Source organism: Sebastes umbrosus, chromosome 11 (assembly GCF_015220745.1).
Source record: "Sebastes umbrosus isolate fSebUmb1 chromosome 11, fSebUmb1.pri, whole genome shotgun sequence".
Taxonomy (NCBI): Eukaryota; Metazoa; Chordata; class Actinopteri; order Perciformes; family Sebastidae; genus Sebastes; species Sebastes umbrosus.
In genome coordinates, this window is record NC_051279.1 from 10534583 (window position 1) to 10550765 (window position 16183).

The following is a 16183-nucleotide window of genomic DNA, read 5'->3' on the forward strand; positions in this document are numbered from 1 at the left end:
TATATTGTACATATGCCTTCACAGTTTCCTGCTCATCCCAGTACTCTTGCCATACTTTTTGTGCATAGTTCTTGATGAATGGTTTAGCCTCAGCTTTACTTAATGGAATTTGTAATTCTATATTCTTAATTCTTAGTGTTTGTTTGGCCAGAATGTCTACCTGCTCATTTCCTTCCACACCAACATGAGCAGGAACCCATATGAAAACCTGTGCCTTTTATGATAAGCAGTCATACGGAACCAAAACAAAAAAGCTGGTAGCGACCATATCATATCGACATAAACTCTCGGGAGCACCACCGGAAACGGAAGTGAGTAAATTCGAGCACAACAGACGGAAGTTTGTCACCACGACGGTTTTCTGTGAGTTTTGCTTTTGTGTTTTTATAAATGCTTTAAGGCGAACAGCGATGTGTGTTTAGTCACAGAACGGTTGGATTATACTCTACAATATATATATATATATATTTAGAATGACCAAAGAGAAGCGACACAGGAGGCGGGAGTCTCCGGAGCGGGAGGCCAAAGTGACGGTGAAGCAGGAGGAGCTGAGTCCCGTTAGGCCACAGACATCAGGCCGCTCCAGGTCCAGATCCAGCGGCACCGCGAGTCCACCGAGGAGGAGAACCAGCAAGTATGTCCCACAAATACTCACAAAAACGTGTTTTTAGTGCTTTGTTTTTTTACTTTGACACACACAACAAACGCCAGTAAGTCATTATTAGCTGAAGCTAGCTTTTTAACACACGCAGCTACAGCTACAGCTACACGACAATGTGTTGACAGTTTGTCTTCTTGGAAGTAAATTAAGGGCTTCTTCTTATTCTGTTTTTATCATGTAGGTCACCTGTCAGATCCAGCGGCCCCTCAAGTCCACAGAAGAGAAGAACGAGCAGGTATGTTAGATACATAGTCATCAAAAAGGTGTTTTTAGTGGTTTGTTTTTATTCACTTTGACAAACACAACAAACACCAGTACGTCATTATCAGCTGGTTTTGCCCGCTAGTCTTTAACAAATGCAGCTACAGCCCATACTAGCTCCATCTACACGTCAATGTTTTGACAGTTTGTCTTCTTGAAAGTAATTTCTTTGTCTGTTTTTTTCTTCATGTAGGCAATGCACGTTTATTTATATAGCATGTTTCATACACAAAGGCAATTCAAAGTGCTTTACATATATAAAAGCAAGATAAAAGAGCACAAAGTGCATAAGATAATAAAAACAATAAAAAATACATAATTTGATCAATTAAGAAAAGCGTCTGAGAACAGTTTGGTCTTGAATTTAGATTTGAAAGTGGCCACTGTTGGTGCATCTTTGATCTCATCTGGAAGTTTGTTTCACACTTGAGTATGTAGGTCACCTGCCAGGACGAGGCAAGTCAATTTTATTCATATAGCCCAAAATCACAAGTTCGCCTCAGGGGGCTTTACAATCTGTACAGGGTACGACACCCTCTGGCCTTTACAGTGCGACCCCATATTTTTGATGGGAAGAGCTATACCTGGGTGGAAGTATGGCGTTCAGGATATCCTCATTTTCCTCCTTGGAGCAATCAGTAGAGGCTGATTTTGGTTTAGGAGGTGGAGGAACAGGGCTAGAGCTGGCAGACAGAATGAGCAGGTATTTTCCGATAAATAGTCATTATATCACTTCGCTTTTGTTGCTTGTTTTTAGTGGTTTGTGTTTTTTTACTTTGACACACACAACAAACGGCAGTAAGTCATTATTAGCTAAAACTAGCCTTTAACAAACGCAGCTACAGCCCATATTAGCTCCATCTACACAAGATGTAATATGTTGACAGTTTGTCTTCTTGGAAGTAATTTAAGGGCTTCTTCTTTTTCTGTTTTGTCATGTAGGTCACCTGCCAGATCCAGCGGCCCCTCAAGTCCACAGAAGAGAAGAACGAGCAGGTATGTTAGATAAATAGTCATCAAAAACGTGTTTTTAGTGGTTTGTGTTTTTATTACTTTGACAAACACAACAAACACCAGTACGTCATTATTAGCTGGTTTTGCCCGCTAGTCTTTTACAAACGCAGCTACAGCCCATACTAGCTCCATCTACACGTCAATGTTTTGACAGTTTGTCTTCTTGAAAGTAATTTCTTTGTCTGTTTTTTTCTTCACGTAGGCAAGGCACGTTTATTTATATAGCACATTTCATACACAAAGGCAATTCAAAGTGCTTTACATATATATATATATAAAAGCAAGATAAAAGAGCACAAAGTGCATAAGATAAAAATGAATAAAAGTATAAGTTAAAAGAAAAAAATTAAAAGGATAATAAGAACAATAAAAAAAGACAGCATTTGATCAATTAAGAAAAGCGTCTGAGAACAGTTTGGTCTTGAATTTAGATTTGAAAGTGGCCACTGTTGGTGCATCTTTGATCTCATCTGGAAGTTTGTTTCACACTTGAGTATGTAGGTCACCTGCCAGGACGAGGCAAGTCAATTTTATTCATATAGCCCAAAATTACAAGTTCGCCTCAGGGGGCTGTACAGGATACGACACCCTCTGGCCTTTACAGTGCGATCCCATATTTCTGATGGCAAGAGCTTTACCTGGGTGGAAGGATGGCGTTCAGGATATCCTCATTTTCCTGCTTGGAGCAATCAGTAGAGGCTGATTTTGGTTTAGGAGGTGGAGGAACAGGGCTGGAGTTGGCAGACAGAATGAGCAGGTATTTTCCGATAAATAGTCATTATATCAATTCGCTTTTGTTGCTTGTTTTTAGTGGTTTGTGTTTTTTTACTTTGACAGACACAACAAATGCCAGTAAGTCATTATTAGCTAAAACTAGCCTTTAACAAACGCAGCTACAGCCCATATTAGCTCCATCTACACAAGATGTAATATGTTGACAGTTTGTCTTCTTGAAAGTAATTTAAGGGCCTCTTCTTATTCTGTTTTTTCATGTAGGTCACCTGCCAGATCCAGCGGCCCCTCAAGTCCACAAAAGAGAAGAACGAGCAGGTATGTTAGATAAATAGTCATCAAAAATGTGTTTTTAGTGGGGGGGGGGGGGTTTCTCACTTTGACAGACACAACAAACGCCAGTAAGTCAGTATTAGCTGGTTTTGCCTGCTAGTCTTTTACAAACGCAGCTACAGCCCATATTAGCTTCATCTACACGACAATATGTTGACAGTTTGTCTTCTTGGAAGTAATTTAAGGGGCCTCTTCTTTTTTTGTTTTTTCATGTAGGTCACCTGCCAGATCCAGCGGCAACTCAAGTCCACAGAGGAGAAGAACGAGCAGGTAAATACTCATCATATCACTTTGCTTTTGTTGCTTGTTTTTCGTGGGGGTTTTCTCTACGGAGTCTTTCAAATCACAGCTCAAGACAGGATGGCGTTCTGGATCTCCTCAATTTCCTGCTTAGGGCCATCAGTAGAGGCTGATTTTGGTTTAGGAGGTGGTGGAACAGGGTTAGAGCTGGCAGGCAGCTGAGGGCTCACTCTCAAAGGCTGCCCCTGTAGTGAAAAGGATTTTATATTACACATTGTATACTGCATGTACTTTTTTTTTTTTTTTTTTTAATAGCTGATACCTTTTCAGATACTGCCTTGTAAATCAATCATACATTAACAGTCCGTCTTGTTCTTCTTGAAAGTATTTTAAGGGCCTCTTCCTTTTCTGTATTTTTCATTTAGGTCACCTGCCAGGACGACGAGGGACCGTTCACCAGCTAGAAGAGAGACATCATCTCCCGTCAGACGAGGCAGCAGATCACCCAGAAACAGAAGAAGTCGCACTCCGCCCCAACGTGGTGCTGCTGATGTCAAAATAAAGCGGGTGATTAGGTTCTAAATTATTAAAAAAAAAGTTCCCATACAGCTTTAATAAAGACCGAAACGTGGCTATAGCAGTAATTCACTGTTTGAGTGGCAGTTGTTATACCAGTGGAGGCCACCTCTTCCCAACAGCACACTGGTTCTGACAGGCCACTAGAGGCCACCACTAGATGCTGCCAAATCCTACACACTGTACCTTTAAACTTTATTATATTCATCATATACATACAGGTACATACATTAAATTTGACCTCTGCATTTAACCCATCCTAAGCATTAGGAGCAGTGGACTGCTTTAAATCGAATTGAATCACCAATCTTGCGGTTAAAGGATGACCACTCTACCCACTGAGCTACAGCCGCCCCCCTGATCCACTGACGGATATCACTTCTCATTGGCATACACCCATTTGGACTCTGGTATTACAAATTCTATTGGCATTACATGCCACTAACGTGTTGTGCATTTAAAAACTTCTGGACCGGTACCCTAACATGCCAATTCGCAACTTTATAAAAATAGAAAATATTAATGGTTTTGTCATTCAAACTTGGTCTGAGTGTGACCATGTACAGAGCTCTGATTGCCATGTGCAGAGTATATATTTGGCAACAGTGGGCCAGACAGCTACCACAAAGGTATTAGCACATGACAACTGCCTATGAGAGGTAATGATCTGCAAGTATAATAGTCTCATGACTACCAGTGTTATTTGGTGTATTTCCATGGAATGTTGTAGCTATTACAGTAAAGTACCATATATGTGTCATATGTACGTAGAACAACAGAGTCATCAGTGTCATATGCCAGATACAACAGTGGCAAAACAATGGCCCTGTTTCCATCTTGTCAGTCCGACTGAATGTAATACAAGTTTTGCTGAGCTTTGTATATTGATAAGTTATTGTATTGCTAAGTATTATACAGTTAATCTTTATCTTTTGTGCTAAGCTTAATAAAGTATCTATCTAGCTATCTATCTATCTAGCTAGCCAGCTATCGATATAACTTCTGTAATGATAATGCCTGTAAAAAAACTAACTGTGCAAGTTTGTCCTTGACTAATAATCTTCATTCTTTAACTGTCTTCTTTCCAAAAAATCTCACAGGAGCGGGAGGAGCATCGGGCTAGCGGCGATGAGCGGAGGAGAAGAAACGACCAGCCGGAGGAGAGGCGGAGCAGGTGGGAGTCAGACAGACCGCGGGAGAGAGAGCGCGGCAGAGACAGACACAGAGAGCGAGAAGCGCTCGGCTCTCAACAAGCTGAGAGACAGCAGCACGACGAGCGGCGCAGAGAAAACCGCCAGCGGCGTGAAGAAAACCAAGAGCAAGATTTTGGACAGTCCGAGGGAGGGAGTGACGACCCAAATGAGCCGCCCGTTGAGAAAGAGAAGCCCAACTTTGGACTGTCGGGGGCGCTGACAGAAGATACGAACACATTCCGGGGCGTGGTGATCAAGTACAACGAGCCACCCGAGGCTCGCATCCCCAAGCGCAGATGGCGACTGTACCCTTTCAAGAATGATGAACCTCTTCCAGTCATGTACATTCACAGACAGAGTGCCTATTTGTTGGGGCGGCAGAGAAAAATCGCTGACATCCCCATTGACCACCCATCTTGCTCCAAGCAACATGCAGTATTCCAGTACAGGTAAGAACAACAGTCATCAGCGAAGGTGTTTTACTTTGCTATGCTTCAGAAATCCTCAACTTCAATCTGTATGATTTAGACAAAACTCCATTCCATGTTGCATTACTCTCTACCTTTCTGTCTGTGTCTCTGTAGACTGATGCCGTTTACACGTGCAGACGGCACCAGTGGCCGCAGGGTACGGCCTTACATCATCGACCTGGGTTCCGGCAATGGCACCTACCTGAACAACCAGCGCATCGAGTCCCAGCGCTATTACGAGCTCAAAGAAAAAGACGTTATCAAGTTTGGCTTCAGCAGCCGCGAGTACGTCCTGCTGCACGAGTTCTCAGACACGAGCGAGGTGGACATGAAGGGCGAGGTGGAAGACGATGACGAGGGCCTCGACGAGTAAATAGGTCCCATAGGCTGTATTGCCCAAGTTCATTCAGGTTAGATGACATCACCATCACTGTTTGTCTGCAGGGAATGGAACCGGTAAATGTGGGACTTTGTTACAATAGTGGAACAAGGCTGGTTTGTATATTCTGTAATTACCGAACTGTTGCTTAAACCTGCCACAACCGTCTCTAAGAAGACTTCCTATTCTCAGGTTGATTGTGTAATGTCAATGTGATGCATGACTGATCTCACATCTGACAGTGCTCACAATACAAAGTGCTCGGTGCCAGATAAAGATGTCTCGCTAAAATACAATTTATATATTTTTGGATCACAGCAGCACTCAGTACAAAGTTAAGCAGAAGACTTAGTCTCTCGTCTATGTCCAGGCTGTATATGTCGATGTACGATACGTGGAATGTGAACTCTAGATTCATGTTTAATAAGCATTGCTTATTGTCAGAGTAAAACATTACAGATCTATAACTTGTAATGATATTGCCTTTTTTTGCTTTTGTAGTGCAGGGAAAAAAAGTAGTTGATGCTGTTGTGTGTTTCCTTGCACCAATGCTGTGTGTATTTACAGACTTCCCCTTTTTATTTTAGTTTGTTCTGAAGCCGACAGCAGTCATAGTAAATTTCCATTTATGTACTGTAAATAAAGACTGGGAAATTTGGAGTGGACTCGAGTTTTAATGTTAGACGCTTCATCAGAGCTGTGTACATTTTTGATTATTTTATTCTATTACAGATTATCAAACATTTAAATTAAGCAAGAAAGAGAAAAGGTCTGGAGGGTTCAGAAGTTCAAACAAGTGTAATGACGGTGCTCTTTGATAGGGAACACAAGGGTTCACAAAAGAAGGAGGGTCCAAGGCACTCTTCTAGCTTAAAGTTTAAAACCCATACTTACCGGCAGACTGTTTGTGCCAATGTTGTGCCAATACGCATGGGTACGTAACTCATCTTAACATGAGCCAACACTGTCTGTCTTCAGTATTTCACAATGAAATAGCTGTCTGATTAAAGGCTTTTTAACTTTTTGCTAGAAGATTGTCTTGAACTTTCCTCCTTTTGTGATTTAAATTAAGTATTTGTGCATTGAAAGTAAATATTTACCGGACACATGCATTTATAAATCTCATTTTCTGCACATCTGCTTATTGTTTATTTGGTTTAGCTGGGTCTGGACTTGGAACGGGAAGCTTTCCTCATGCTTCAAGGGACTATCATAAGAATTCGGCCTTAAATGTACATAATATGTCCCACAGGTTTAGATCCATATTGAGCTAAATTACTAGGTGTTCACTGAGTGCACTCATTAAAAAATATTAAATTAATTAATTAAATGTCTTATTTATCTTATTTGTATTTTATTATTTTATTCAACCAGGAAGTCCCTTGAGCCCTGGCCAAGATAATAAACCATTACAATGTTATAAAATGATAAAATAAAGCATGTCAAAAACATAAACAATTGGACAATCCAAAGATGATATTTCTTAGGTGTTCATAAGTTTGCTCCTACTCTGTTCAAGATGATATATGAGTTGGATCCTGGATCAATAAGGTGATAATGTGAAATGATAAGACTGGAATCGTTTGCTTAATAAGAAGGTTTTTCTTTGGAGTAAATCACACAATTCCTCATGGGCTACAGAACTTTTGAGGAAGCTGAATTACAATATATGTATGTCTAGTAATAATTTATCATGTAACATGAACACAATTAGAAGAAAGTTATTGGCTAGAAGAGAAATGGTTGAAAGATATATTGTTAAAACTAAAAATACGAACATATATTCAAATCAAGCACAAATATGGCACTGAAACTTATGTTCTAGCACATTTATCAAGGAGTCAAAGGCTTTTAATTGCACAGATGAGAGCATGAATCCTTCCTCCGGCCCTTAAAGTTGTCAGATTTATAAACATCCAGGAGGACAACACACAATGTGTGAATTATGTGAATTAGGAGAAGTTGAAATTTTTTTTTTTGTATTCATTCTTTGATAAATTAATATCTATTTTAAATGAAATGCCTGTTCAAAATCCAGTTATGTTTTGGTGCACTAATGTTTAATGCTTATAAGTTCATTCATAAGGGCAATTTGAAAAGTTACAAACACACAAGGGACAACAGATGCATAACTAGTCCATGCATTTATCTACAGCCGACTTGACTACTGTAACGGCGTCTTTACTGGTCTTCCTAAAACATGGATCAGACAGATGCAGCTGATTCAGAACCTGCTGCTAATAGAGTCCTCACTAAGACCAAGAAAGTGGATCACATCAGTCCAGTTCTGAGGTCTCTACTGGCTCCCTGTCTCTCAGAGAATTGATTTCAAAATACTGCTGGTTTACAAAGCACTTAATGGTTTAGGGCCAAAATACATTTCTGATCTTCTGTTATGTTCTGAACCATCCAGACCTCTCAGGTTCTTCTGGATCAGGTCTGCTTAGTGTCCCCAGAGTCACAACTAAACATGCAGAAGAAGCAGCGTTCAGTTTTGATTCACCAAATATCTGGAACAAGCTCCCAGAAACCTGCAGGACCAACTCCAACTCTGAGTTGTTTTAAATCAAAGCTTAAAACTTTCCTGTTTGCTGCTGCCTTTTATTAAACCAGATAATGATCTTATACTGCACTAGAACATTTACTCTTGTGTGTTATATTCTATTTTAGCTTCTATCCTAGCTTTTATTTTTAGCTTGTTTTTATTTTTGTAATCTTTAATGTTTTTATAACTGTTTTAATTATGTCTTAATGTTCTTTTGCACTTTGTCGCAATGTTCTTGAATGTTTATGTAAAGCACTTTGAATTGCCCTGTTGCTGAAATGTGCTGTACAAATAAAGCTGCCTTGCCTTGCCTTGCATAACACAAAATCCAGTTTAGAAATAGCAACTTCACTCTTTATAAGGTGGCATTGAGGTTGGGACACTATAGCAACCACCTCACCACCTTTTCCTCAGAAATATAATCTAGTTGAATAATAGTTTTTCACAGCAGAGGTCATGCGAGTCCAAGCTGTGTTGCGTTCAGGTTATTTTAACTCATTAATTGATAATCAAAATAGTTGGCAATTAACTTAATATTTGACAACTAATTGATTAATCCATTAATCACTGCAGCTCCAGACACAAATAAATAAAACCGAATAAAAGATTATAAAAATAGTCTGCGATTCATTTAATAGTTGACAATTAATAGATTAATTAATTGTTTTTCATTTATAGGGCATTACATGAAAAAAATAAAAAATAGGCATGGCAATAGGTGAAGCAAAGCAAGAGACACCCTAGCCTGTCCACCTGTCGTTCTACAGCTCTTACATTCATTTTAGTTTTGAGAAACAGATACAAAGACTGATTCCAATTTTATTTATATTATATGCAAGAAGACATGATTAGAAAAAAACAATTTAATTAATTAATTAAATCATTATTAATTAAATCTAATTTTTATTTTATTATTTTATTTAACCAGGAAGTCCCTTGAGGACCTGGCCAAGATAATAAACCATTACAATGTTATAAAAATTATAAAATAAAGCATGTCAAAAACACACAATTAAAGGCAATTAAAATGTTCCAAACACACAAGTGACAACAGATGCATAACACAACATCCAAGTTTAGAAATAGCAACTTCACTCTCTATAAGGTGGCATTGAGGTTGAGAGTGAGACACTACAACCACCACTTCACCACCCTTTCCTCAGAGATATAATCTAAGTTTCATGATAGTTTTTTCACAGCAGAGGTCACGCGCGAGTCGAGGCTGGTGTTGCGTTCAGGTTCCAGTCTGTTATTGATGTCAGAGGGCGGGGTCCAGTGGAGAGAGGAGTACCGGGAATGATAAGTGGATACGTGCTGTGAGCATGGGCGGTGACACCACACCTGGGGAATTACAAGGACAAGCTACCGTGCTGTTTTTAATGGAACTTTTCTCCCACATGCATTGAGTTTAAAAAGAGGTGCCCGACCATGTACACGACGGAGCGCAGGCGGATGAGTCTGCACGACAAGAGGAGAGATCCGGTTCGGGTGTCAGCTGGGAGTTTGTGGCAGGACTCCCTGGCCATGGAGCTGGGCGCCAGCGGCTTCGGTAAACAGATAGTCTCTCCACGGAGCCGCACCAGAGCCGTGTCCGTGGCGTACATCGTGAACGAGGACGCGTCGGTGCCGCAGAGCGAGGAGAACTTGACGCTGAAGTGTCTGAAGGAAGCCTGCTCGGACGCACGCGCTGCCTTCAAAACTATCCCCTTTGAGAGGATCTCCCTGGGCACCACTGATATACTGGATAGTTTCTACAACGCAGGCAAGTGCAGGCATGCATGCTGGAGGGATATTTAGGTTAACAACAACACACACTCTCAGTAAACTAACCTGTTCAATCTCTCTCTCTGCAGATGTAGCAGTGGTGGAGATGAGCGACTCTTTCTGCCAGCCTTCCCTTTTCTATCACCTGGGAGTGAGAGAAAGTTTCAGCATGAACAATAACATCATCCTGTACTGTTATAAGCAAGACAGTGATCTACAGGCTGTCAAGGTAACTTAACATTTTAGTTTATTGTTATGAATTAATGTGATAATTAAACTTATTGCTGCAGCCATGGATTACAAACAACCCCAAAAGTTAGATACACTGAAAGTGTGATAATATACACATGGGATTACGTTGAATAATCCCAGAGAAGGAGAAACAAAAATTAAATAAATAAATAAATATATGGATAAAAGAAATACTAATAATAAGATAGTACTATAGTAAATAGATCGGAAAGGAGTATATATACCTACACATACCTATACATACCCATATACTGTACATATGTATACATACACAGAAATAATAATAAAACTATAATACATAAACCAAAATAAAATAAAGTTGCTGACACTCAGGCTGCCATGTAGGACTATTGAAGTCTGTAGAATATGCACCACTTAACTTCAATGAGAACTGATATAAAGAAGACCTTGAGACAGGTCCTGCATTATTAAATAATCAGGGGCCCCTATCTTGAAGAAGGGCCAGAATTATTATTTTTTTTAAATATTTTTAATTAATATGTTTTTATTTCACAGCAAACCTATGACCAAGTTTTTTTTTTAAAGATTATTTTTTGGGGCTTTTTTAGCCTTTAATTGATAGAGACAGTGATAGATATGAAAAGAGGGGAGCGAGGGGATGACATGCAGCATTTACTGCCAGCCTTAGCTTTTCTATCACCTGGGAGTGAGAGAAAGTTTCAGCATGAACAATAACATCATCTTGTACTGTTATAAGCAAGCCAGTGATCTACAGGCTGTCAAGGTAACTTAACATTTAGTTTATTGTTATGAATTAATGTGATAATTAAACTTATTGCTGCAGCCATAGATTACAAACTTCCCCAAAAGTCAGATACACTGTGGTACACACGGAAAGTGTGGTAATATACACATGGGATTACGTTGAATAATCCCAGAGAAGGGGAAACAAAAATTAAATAAATAAATAAATATATGGATAAAAGAAATAATAATAATAATAGCAAATAGATCGGAAAGGAGTATATATACCTACACATACCTATACATACCCATATACTGTACATATGTATACATACACATATAAATAATAATAAAACTATAATACATAAACCAAAATAAAATAAAGTTGCTGACACTCAGGCTGCCATGTAGGACTACTGAAATCTGTAGAATATGCACCACTTAACTTCAATGAGAACTGATATAAAGAAGACCTTGAGACAGGTCCTGCATTATTAAATAATCAGGGGCCCCTATCTTGAAGAAGGGCCAGAATTATTATTTTTTTAAAATATTTTTAATTAATATGTTTTTATTTCACAGCAAACCTATGACCAAGTTTTTTTTTTAAAGATTATTTTTTGGGGCTTTTTTAGCCTTTAATTGATAGAGACAGTGATAGATATGAAAAGAGGGGAGCGAGGGGATGACATGCAGCATTTACTGCCAGCCTTAGCTTTTCTATCACCTGGGAGTGAGAGAAAGTTTCAGCATGAACAATAACATCATCTTGTACTGTTATAAGCAAGACAGTGATCTGCAGGCTGTCAATGTAACTTAAATTTAAGTTTATTCTTATGAATTAAAATGTGATAATTAAACTATTGCTGCAGCCATGGATTACAAACAACCCCCTGGGCCCCAAAAAAGTCAGATACACACTGTGTAAAAATAGTTTGTGATAATTGGAATAATTTAACAATTGTGGCAGAATATGCACCACTTAACTTCAATGAGAACTGATATAAAGATGAGATAAGATATTCCTTTATTAGTCCCGCAGTGGGGAAATGTGCAGTGTACAGCAGCACGGGGGATAAAGTGCAAAAAACAAGATGCATCAGCTAACACAGTAAAAAAGAGCTAAACAAAGTGTAGCAAAATATGAACCATTTAAATGGAAGGAAGTATAAAAAAGGAGAAGTATATACAGTATTGACAATAAACAGACGATGACATGCAGCACTTAGGACCAAGTTTTGTCAGCATAGCGGTACTGGCTGTTCTCTGGGGCACCATGTAAAATACCATTAAGATGCCCTGTGTGTTCCACTGTTTGCACTGTAGTTAATGGGAGTGAGATGATGGAGCCAGTAGAGGCCCACAATTGATTTTTGCCCCCAAATGTCAGGACAGTTTATTTGTTTAGTATTCTTTGTAATTTATGCTGCTACTCTGTTTTTGTTATTTTCGAAATAATTGTGTCGTGTAAGCCTGCAGGGCTGGGCTTTTTATTTATGCATGACATAACAATAATAATACAAATCAAATCAAAATTATGTAAGAGAGATTTGATGAAGTTGGTATTATGTCTATGTTAAAAACAAATCATTTGCAATCAGGAGCAAATCAATTATATATATGCAGGAGAAGAAACATTAAGCATTAATAGCAAAAACACAGGCAACTGGCAAAAGATGCCTCAGCTCCATGAGGCCATGTAAAGTCTCCCAGTATGTATTTGTGTATGATGTGTGCGTTATCTTCCTTCAGGAGCAGTGTGGAAGTTACACGTTCATCCCGTACGTAGTGTCGCCTCAGGGCAAAGTGTTTGCCTGCGATGCTGGAATGATGACCGGTCTCAAAGAGCTGATGAAGCCCAGTTTCCAGCTGGAGCCCCTGCTGACCCCGCTGGTGGAGACACTGGTGCATCTGCTGAACAACGTGCACATTCAGTCCAGGTCAGGCATAAACTGCAGTGCTTTGTTTGCCATCGTGTGCTTTACCAAAAACATTATCATCTCAGATTACACATGCATTTGCTTATGATGTCTTTCGCAGCTTCCTGCGTATCTGGAATGTAATGACTTCTCTGCTCTTTGTGCTGACAGCGAGTACTTCCGGGAGTCAGTCAGGCATGAGATTCGTATGGCGCGGGAGCGGTTCAGCGGCAAAGCCCTGAGCGAGGAGTTGAGCCGCATCCAGAAACGTCTGGACAGTGTAGAGCTGCTCACTCCCGATATAGTCATGAACCTGCTGTTGTCCTACAGGGACATCCAAGTGAGTGTTTACGTGTGCCTGTGAATGAGTGCCTAGACATGGAGTGAGTAAAAAGTCAGGAGCTACGACTAATAGGTATTACCAGCTGCGACAGCGTGTGGATGGTATTGTTTTCACCTTGTGAGTCAGTTAGTGTGTCACCATGGCACATGACACCTACTGTAGTGGGAACTACCACAGAGGAGATTTTTAGTACTTTTCCAGGTGTCACCATGATAGCGTCACACACACACACACACACACACACACACACACACACACACACACACACACACACACACACACGCACACACACACACCCCACACACACACACACCCCACCCCAACTGGTGTGGTCCCATCTCTAGTTTTGTTTATTAATCTTTCAATTATTTTTAAGGTCAAGAAATTTTTTGCAGAGCCCAACATGCCATTTTATCATTGCTTGTATTGTTTCAGCAAAAAAAGTGATTCAGTTTATAGAAAACAGCTGCAGATCTTCACTTTGATGGAACCTAAAAATGTTTGTCTTTTTATTAGATTTATAAAAATGTGTCTGTGGATCAACTAATTGATTATTTGACTAAACTTTTAAACACAACATGTGCATTTTTTGCTTGACATCAAACATGAAAAACCCTGCGTTTCATTACGATGGTATTGGGGCTGTCCTCGACAAAAAAAGATTCTCAGTCGACCAACACTCATACGATATGGTCGATTAATCAATAAGTTGATTTCATCGACAGATCTGTAAAACTGAGTTTCTCCACAAAGAATCACACAAAAGCACCACTTTAAATCTTGTGTTTACCAGAGATGTGATCATAAGTTTCTTGGAAATGAGTCATTCAGCATGAAAAAGCATAACAAATTACCAATCGACTAAGATTTGTTCAGTCGATTGGACAAAAAAACAACCGGTTAGTCAACTAATGGACTAAGAGGGAGCAGCCCTAGAAAGTATTACTGTGGACGACATTAAGGAAACATGTGGGAGCCTGCAAGAGTCACGATGAACCAAAAGCAGATAGTGTAGATAGTAACAAAAATGACCATTAAGGTTTAAAAGATCGTTAATTGTTGTAATAATATAAACTACAGACTGGTGTGATCCCATCTTGTGATGGGATCACACCAGCTGCATTCATTTTGATCTCAACTATACACCTGTAAATTTTCCTGACTGCATTGTGCACGGTTGTGACACTATCGTAGTCACAAATACTGTCAACAGACAGAAATATACACACCAAACCTCCTCTGTGGTAGCTCCCGCTACAGTAGGTGTATCCAGATTAACCACATTTTGCCAGGATGACGCACACACAAACAAAAACACAGACTGACAAGCTGAAAACAATACCAGTCACACGCTGTCACGGCTGGTAATTGTTAAATGTAATCAGATGCGAGGATGGTAAATAATACATTGTAATTCTACACCCTCTTTTCCCAGGACTATGATGCCATGATCCAACTGGTGGAGACTCTGAACGACCTGCCCATGTGTGTGGTGGCAAGACATCAGAATATCAAGTTTCACTACATATTTGCTCTAAACAGGTAGACAGACGGCTCCAACTTGAATTCATATTTTTGTTTTACAAGTCATCACAATTATTGTAATCTCATCTCTGGTTTCACTTCAGTGTCTTTGTGTGTCATTGTCTCAGCCGTAGCCTTTATTTGCATTGTGTGTATACAAGATATAAAGGCTTTTTGTTAAAGCTCAACACTGCTTATATTATCAAATCTCCCCGTATCAGGAGGAATCACCCCGGAGATCGTGCTAAAGCTTTGGATGCAATTCTGCCTATAGTGGAGTCGGGTGTTAAGGTGGCGTCAGACGTCTACTGCCTGTGTGGACGGATCTACAAAGACATGTTTATGAGCTCTGGGTTTAAGGATCACCGCAGCAGAGACCAGGCCTGCTACTGGTACAACCCCTTTTTCTGGTCTTACAATCTAGTTTCTGATGTTACTGATGTCCCCTGTCTGTCATCGCTCTGGTTTTATCCATCAGTGCTCTTTTTATATTATTTGTCAGGTATGGAAAAGCTTTTGAGACGGAGCCGACTCTTCACTCGGGCATCAACAACGTGGTCCTCCTGATGGCAGCCGGACATGAATTTGACACTTCTATCGAGCTGCGCAAAATAGGTGCTTAAATGCTTTCTGCTTTCTGTATCGGAGAGAATCAGTGACAAATGCCTGCTTTGAGTATTTTGGCGAGAATACAAGTTTATGGTCTACAGATTGAGTGTGTCATAAAGTTTATACTACTTATGCATTGCAACTTTTATGTTGTAGGGGTGTTAACTAGGGCTGTCAATTGATTAAAATATTTAATTGCATAATTGCACATAGCTAATCACACTTACTTGCAAATTAATTGCACATTTTTTATCTGTTCAAAATGTACCTTTTAAAGGGAGATTTGTCAAGTATTTAATACTCTTATCAACATGGGATATGCTTGCTTCTATGCAAATATATGTATATATTTATCATTGGAAATTAACAACACAAAACAATGACAAATATTGTCCAGAAACCCTCACAGGTACTGCATTTAGCATAAAAAATATACTCTAATCATAACATGGCAAACTGAAGCCCAACAGGCAACAACAGCTGTCAGTGTGCTGACTTGAGTATGACTTGCCCAAAACAGCATGTGATTATCATAAAGTGGGCATGTCTGTAAAGGGGAGATAAACCAGATATGACCTGGTTTGTACCAATGGATTCCTTAAGGTTTTCTGGTTTCATATGATGCCATTCTCGCTTTAAAACTGAGCCTGTTAGAGCCTAAAG

General features: G+C 39.6%; 2 protein-coding genes across 11 annotated transcripts in view; both read left to right on the top strand.

Moving 5' to 3' along the window:
• The window catches only part of si:ch211-1i11.3 (mitogen-activated protein kinase kinase kinase 5), a 43531-nt gene that overhangs the window by 10086 nt on the left and 17262 nt on the right, over window positions 1-16183 (top strand). Inside the window, exons 2-9 of one of the 4 annotated variants that reach the window (XM_037785622.1) lie at window positions 1157-1166; window positions 9821-10166; window positions 10258-10397; window positions 12878-13065; window positions 13216-13384; window positions 14823-14929; window positions 15133-15303; window positions 15414-15526. In XM_037785622.1, coding sequence (XP_037641550.1) covers window positions 9833-10166; window positions 10258-10397; window positions 12878-13065; window positions 13216-13384; window positions 14823-14929; window positions 15133-15303; window positions 15414-15526 — 1222 coding nt within the window. In that variant the 5' untranslated portion in view covers window positions 1157-1166; window positions 9821-9832. Of the gene's footprint in view, window positions 1-1156; window positions 1167-9668; window positions 10167-10257; window positions 10398-11053; window positions 11166-11827; window positions 11937-12877; window positions 13066-13215; window positions 13385-14822; window positions 14930-15132; window positions 15304-15413; window positions 15527-16183 lie in introns of those variants that run through there. The other 3 variants (XM_037785621.1, XM_037785624.1, XM_037785623.1) reach the window with 3 other exon arrangements.
• On the top strand, window positions 216-6519 carry snip1 (Smad nuclear interacting protein). 7 transcript variants are annotated; one of them, XM_037785653.1, is made up of 9 exons: window positions 216-363; window positions 473-634; window positions 843-896; window positions 1865-1918; window positions 2933-2986; window positions 3218-3271; window positions 3667-3808; window positions 4918-5459; window positions 5595-6519. In XM_037785653.1, exons 2-9 carry the CDS (start codon window positions 474-476, stop codon window positions 5851-5853), a joined length of 1320 nt encoding a protein of 439 aa, XP_037641581.1. In that variant the 5' UTR covers window positions 216-363; window position 473; the 3' UTR covers window positions 5854-6519. The 7 variants fall into 7 exon arrangements, with proteins under 7 accessions (XP_037641581.1, XP_037641580.1, XP_037641582.1 ...); XM_037785652.1 differs by having other exon boundaries at window positions 309-634; XM_037785657.1 differs by lacking the exons at window positions 216-363; window positions 473-634 and adding an exon at window positions 2438-2693.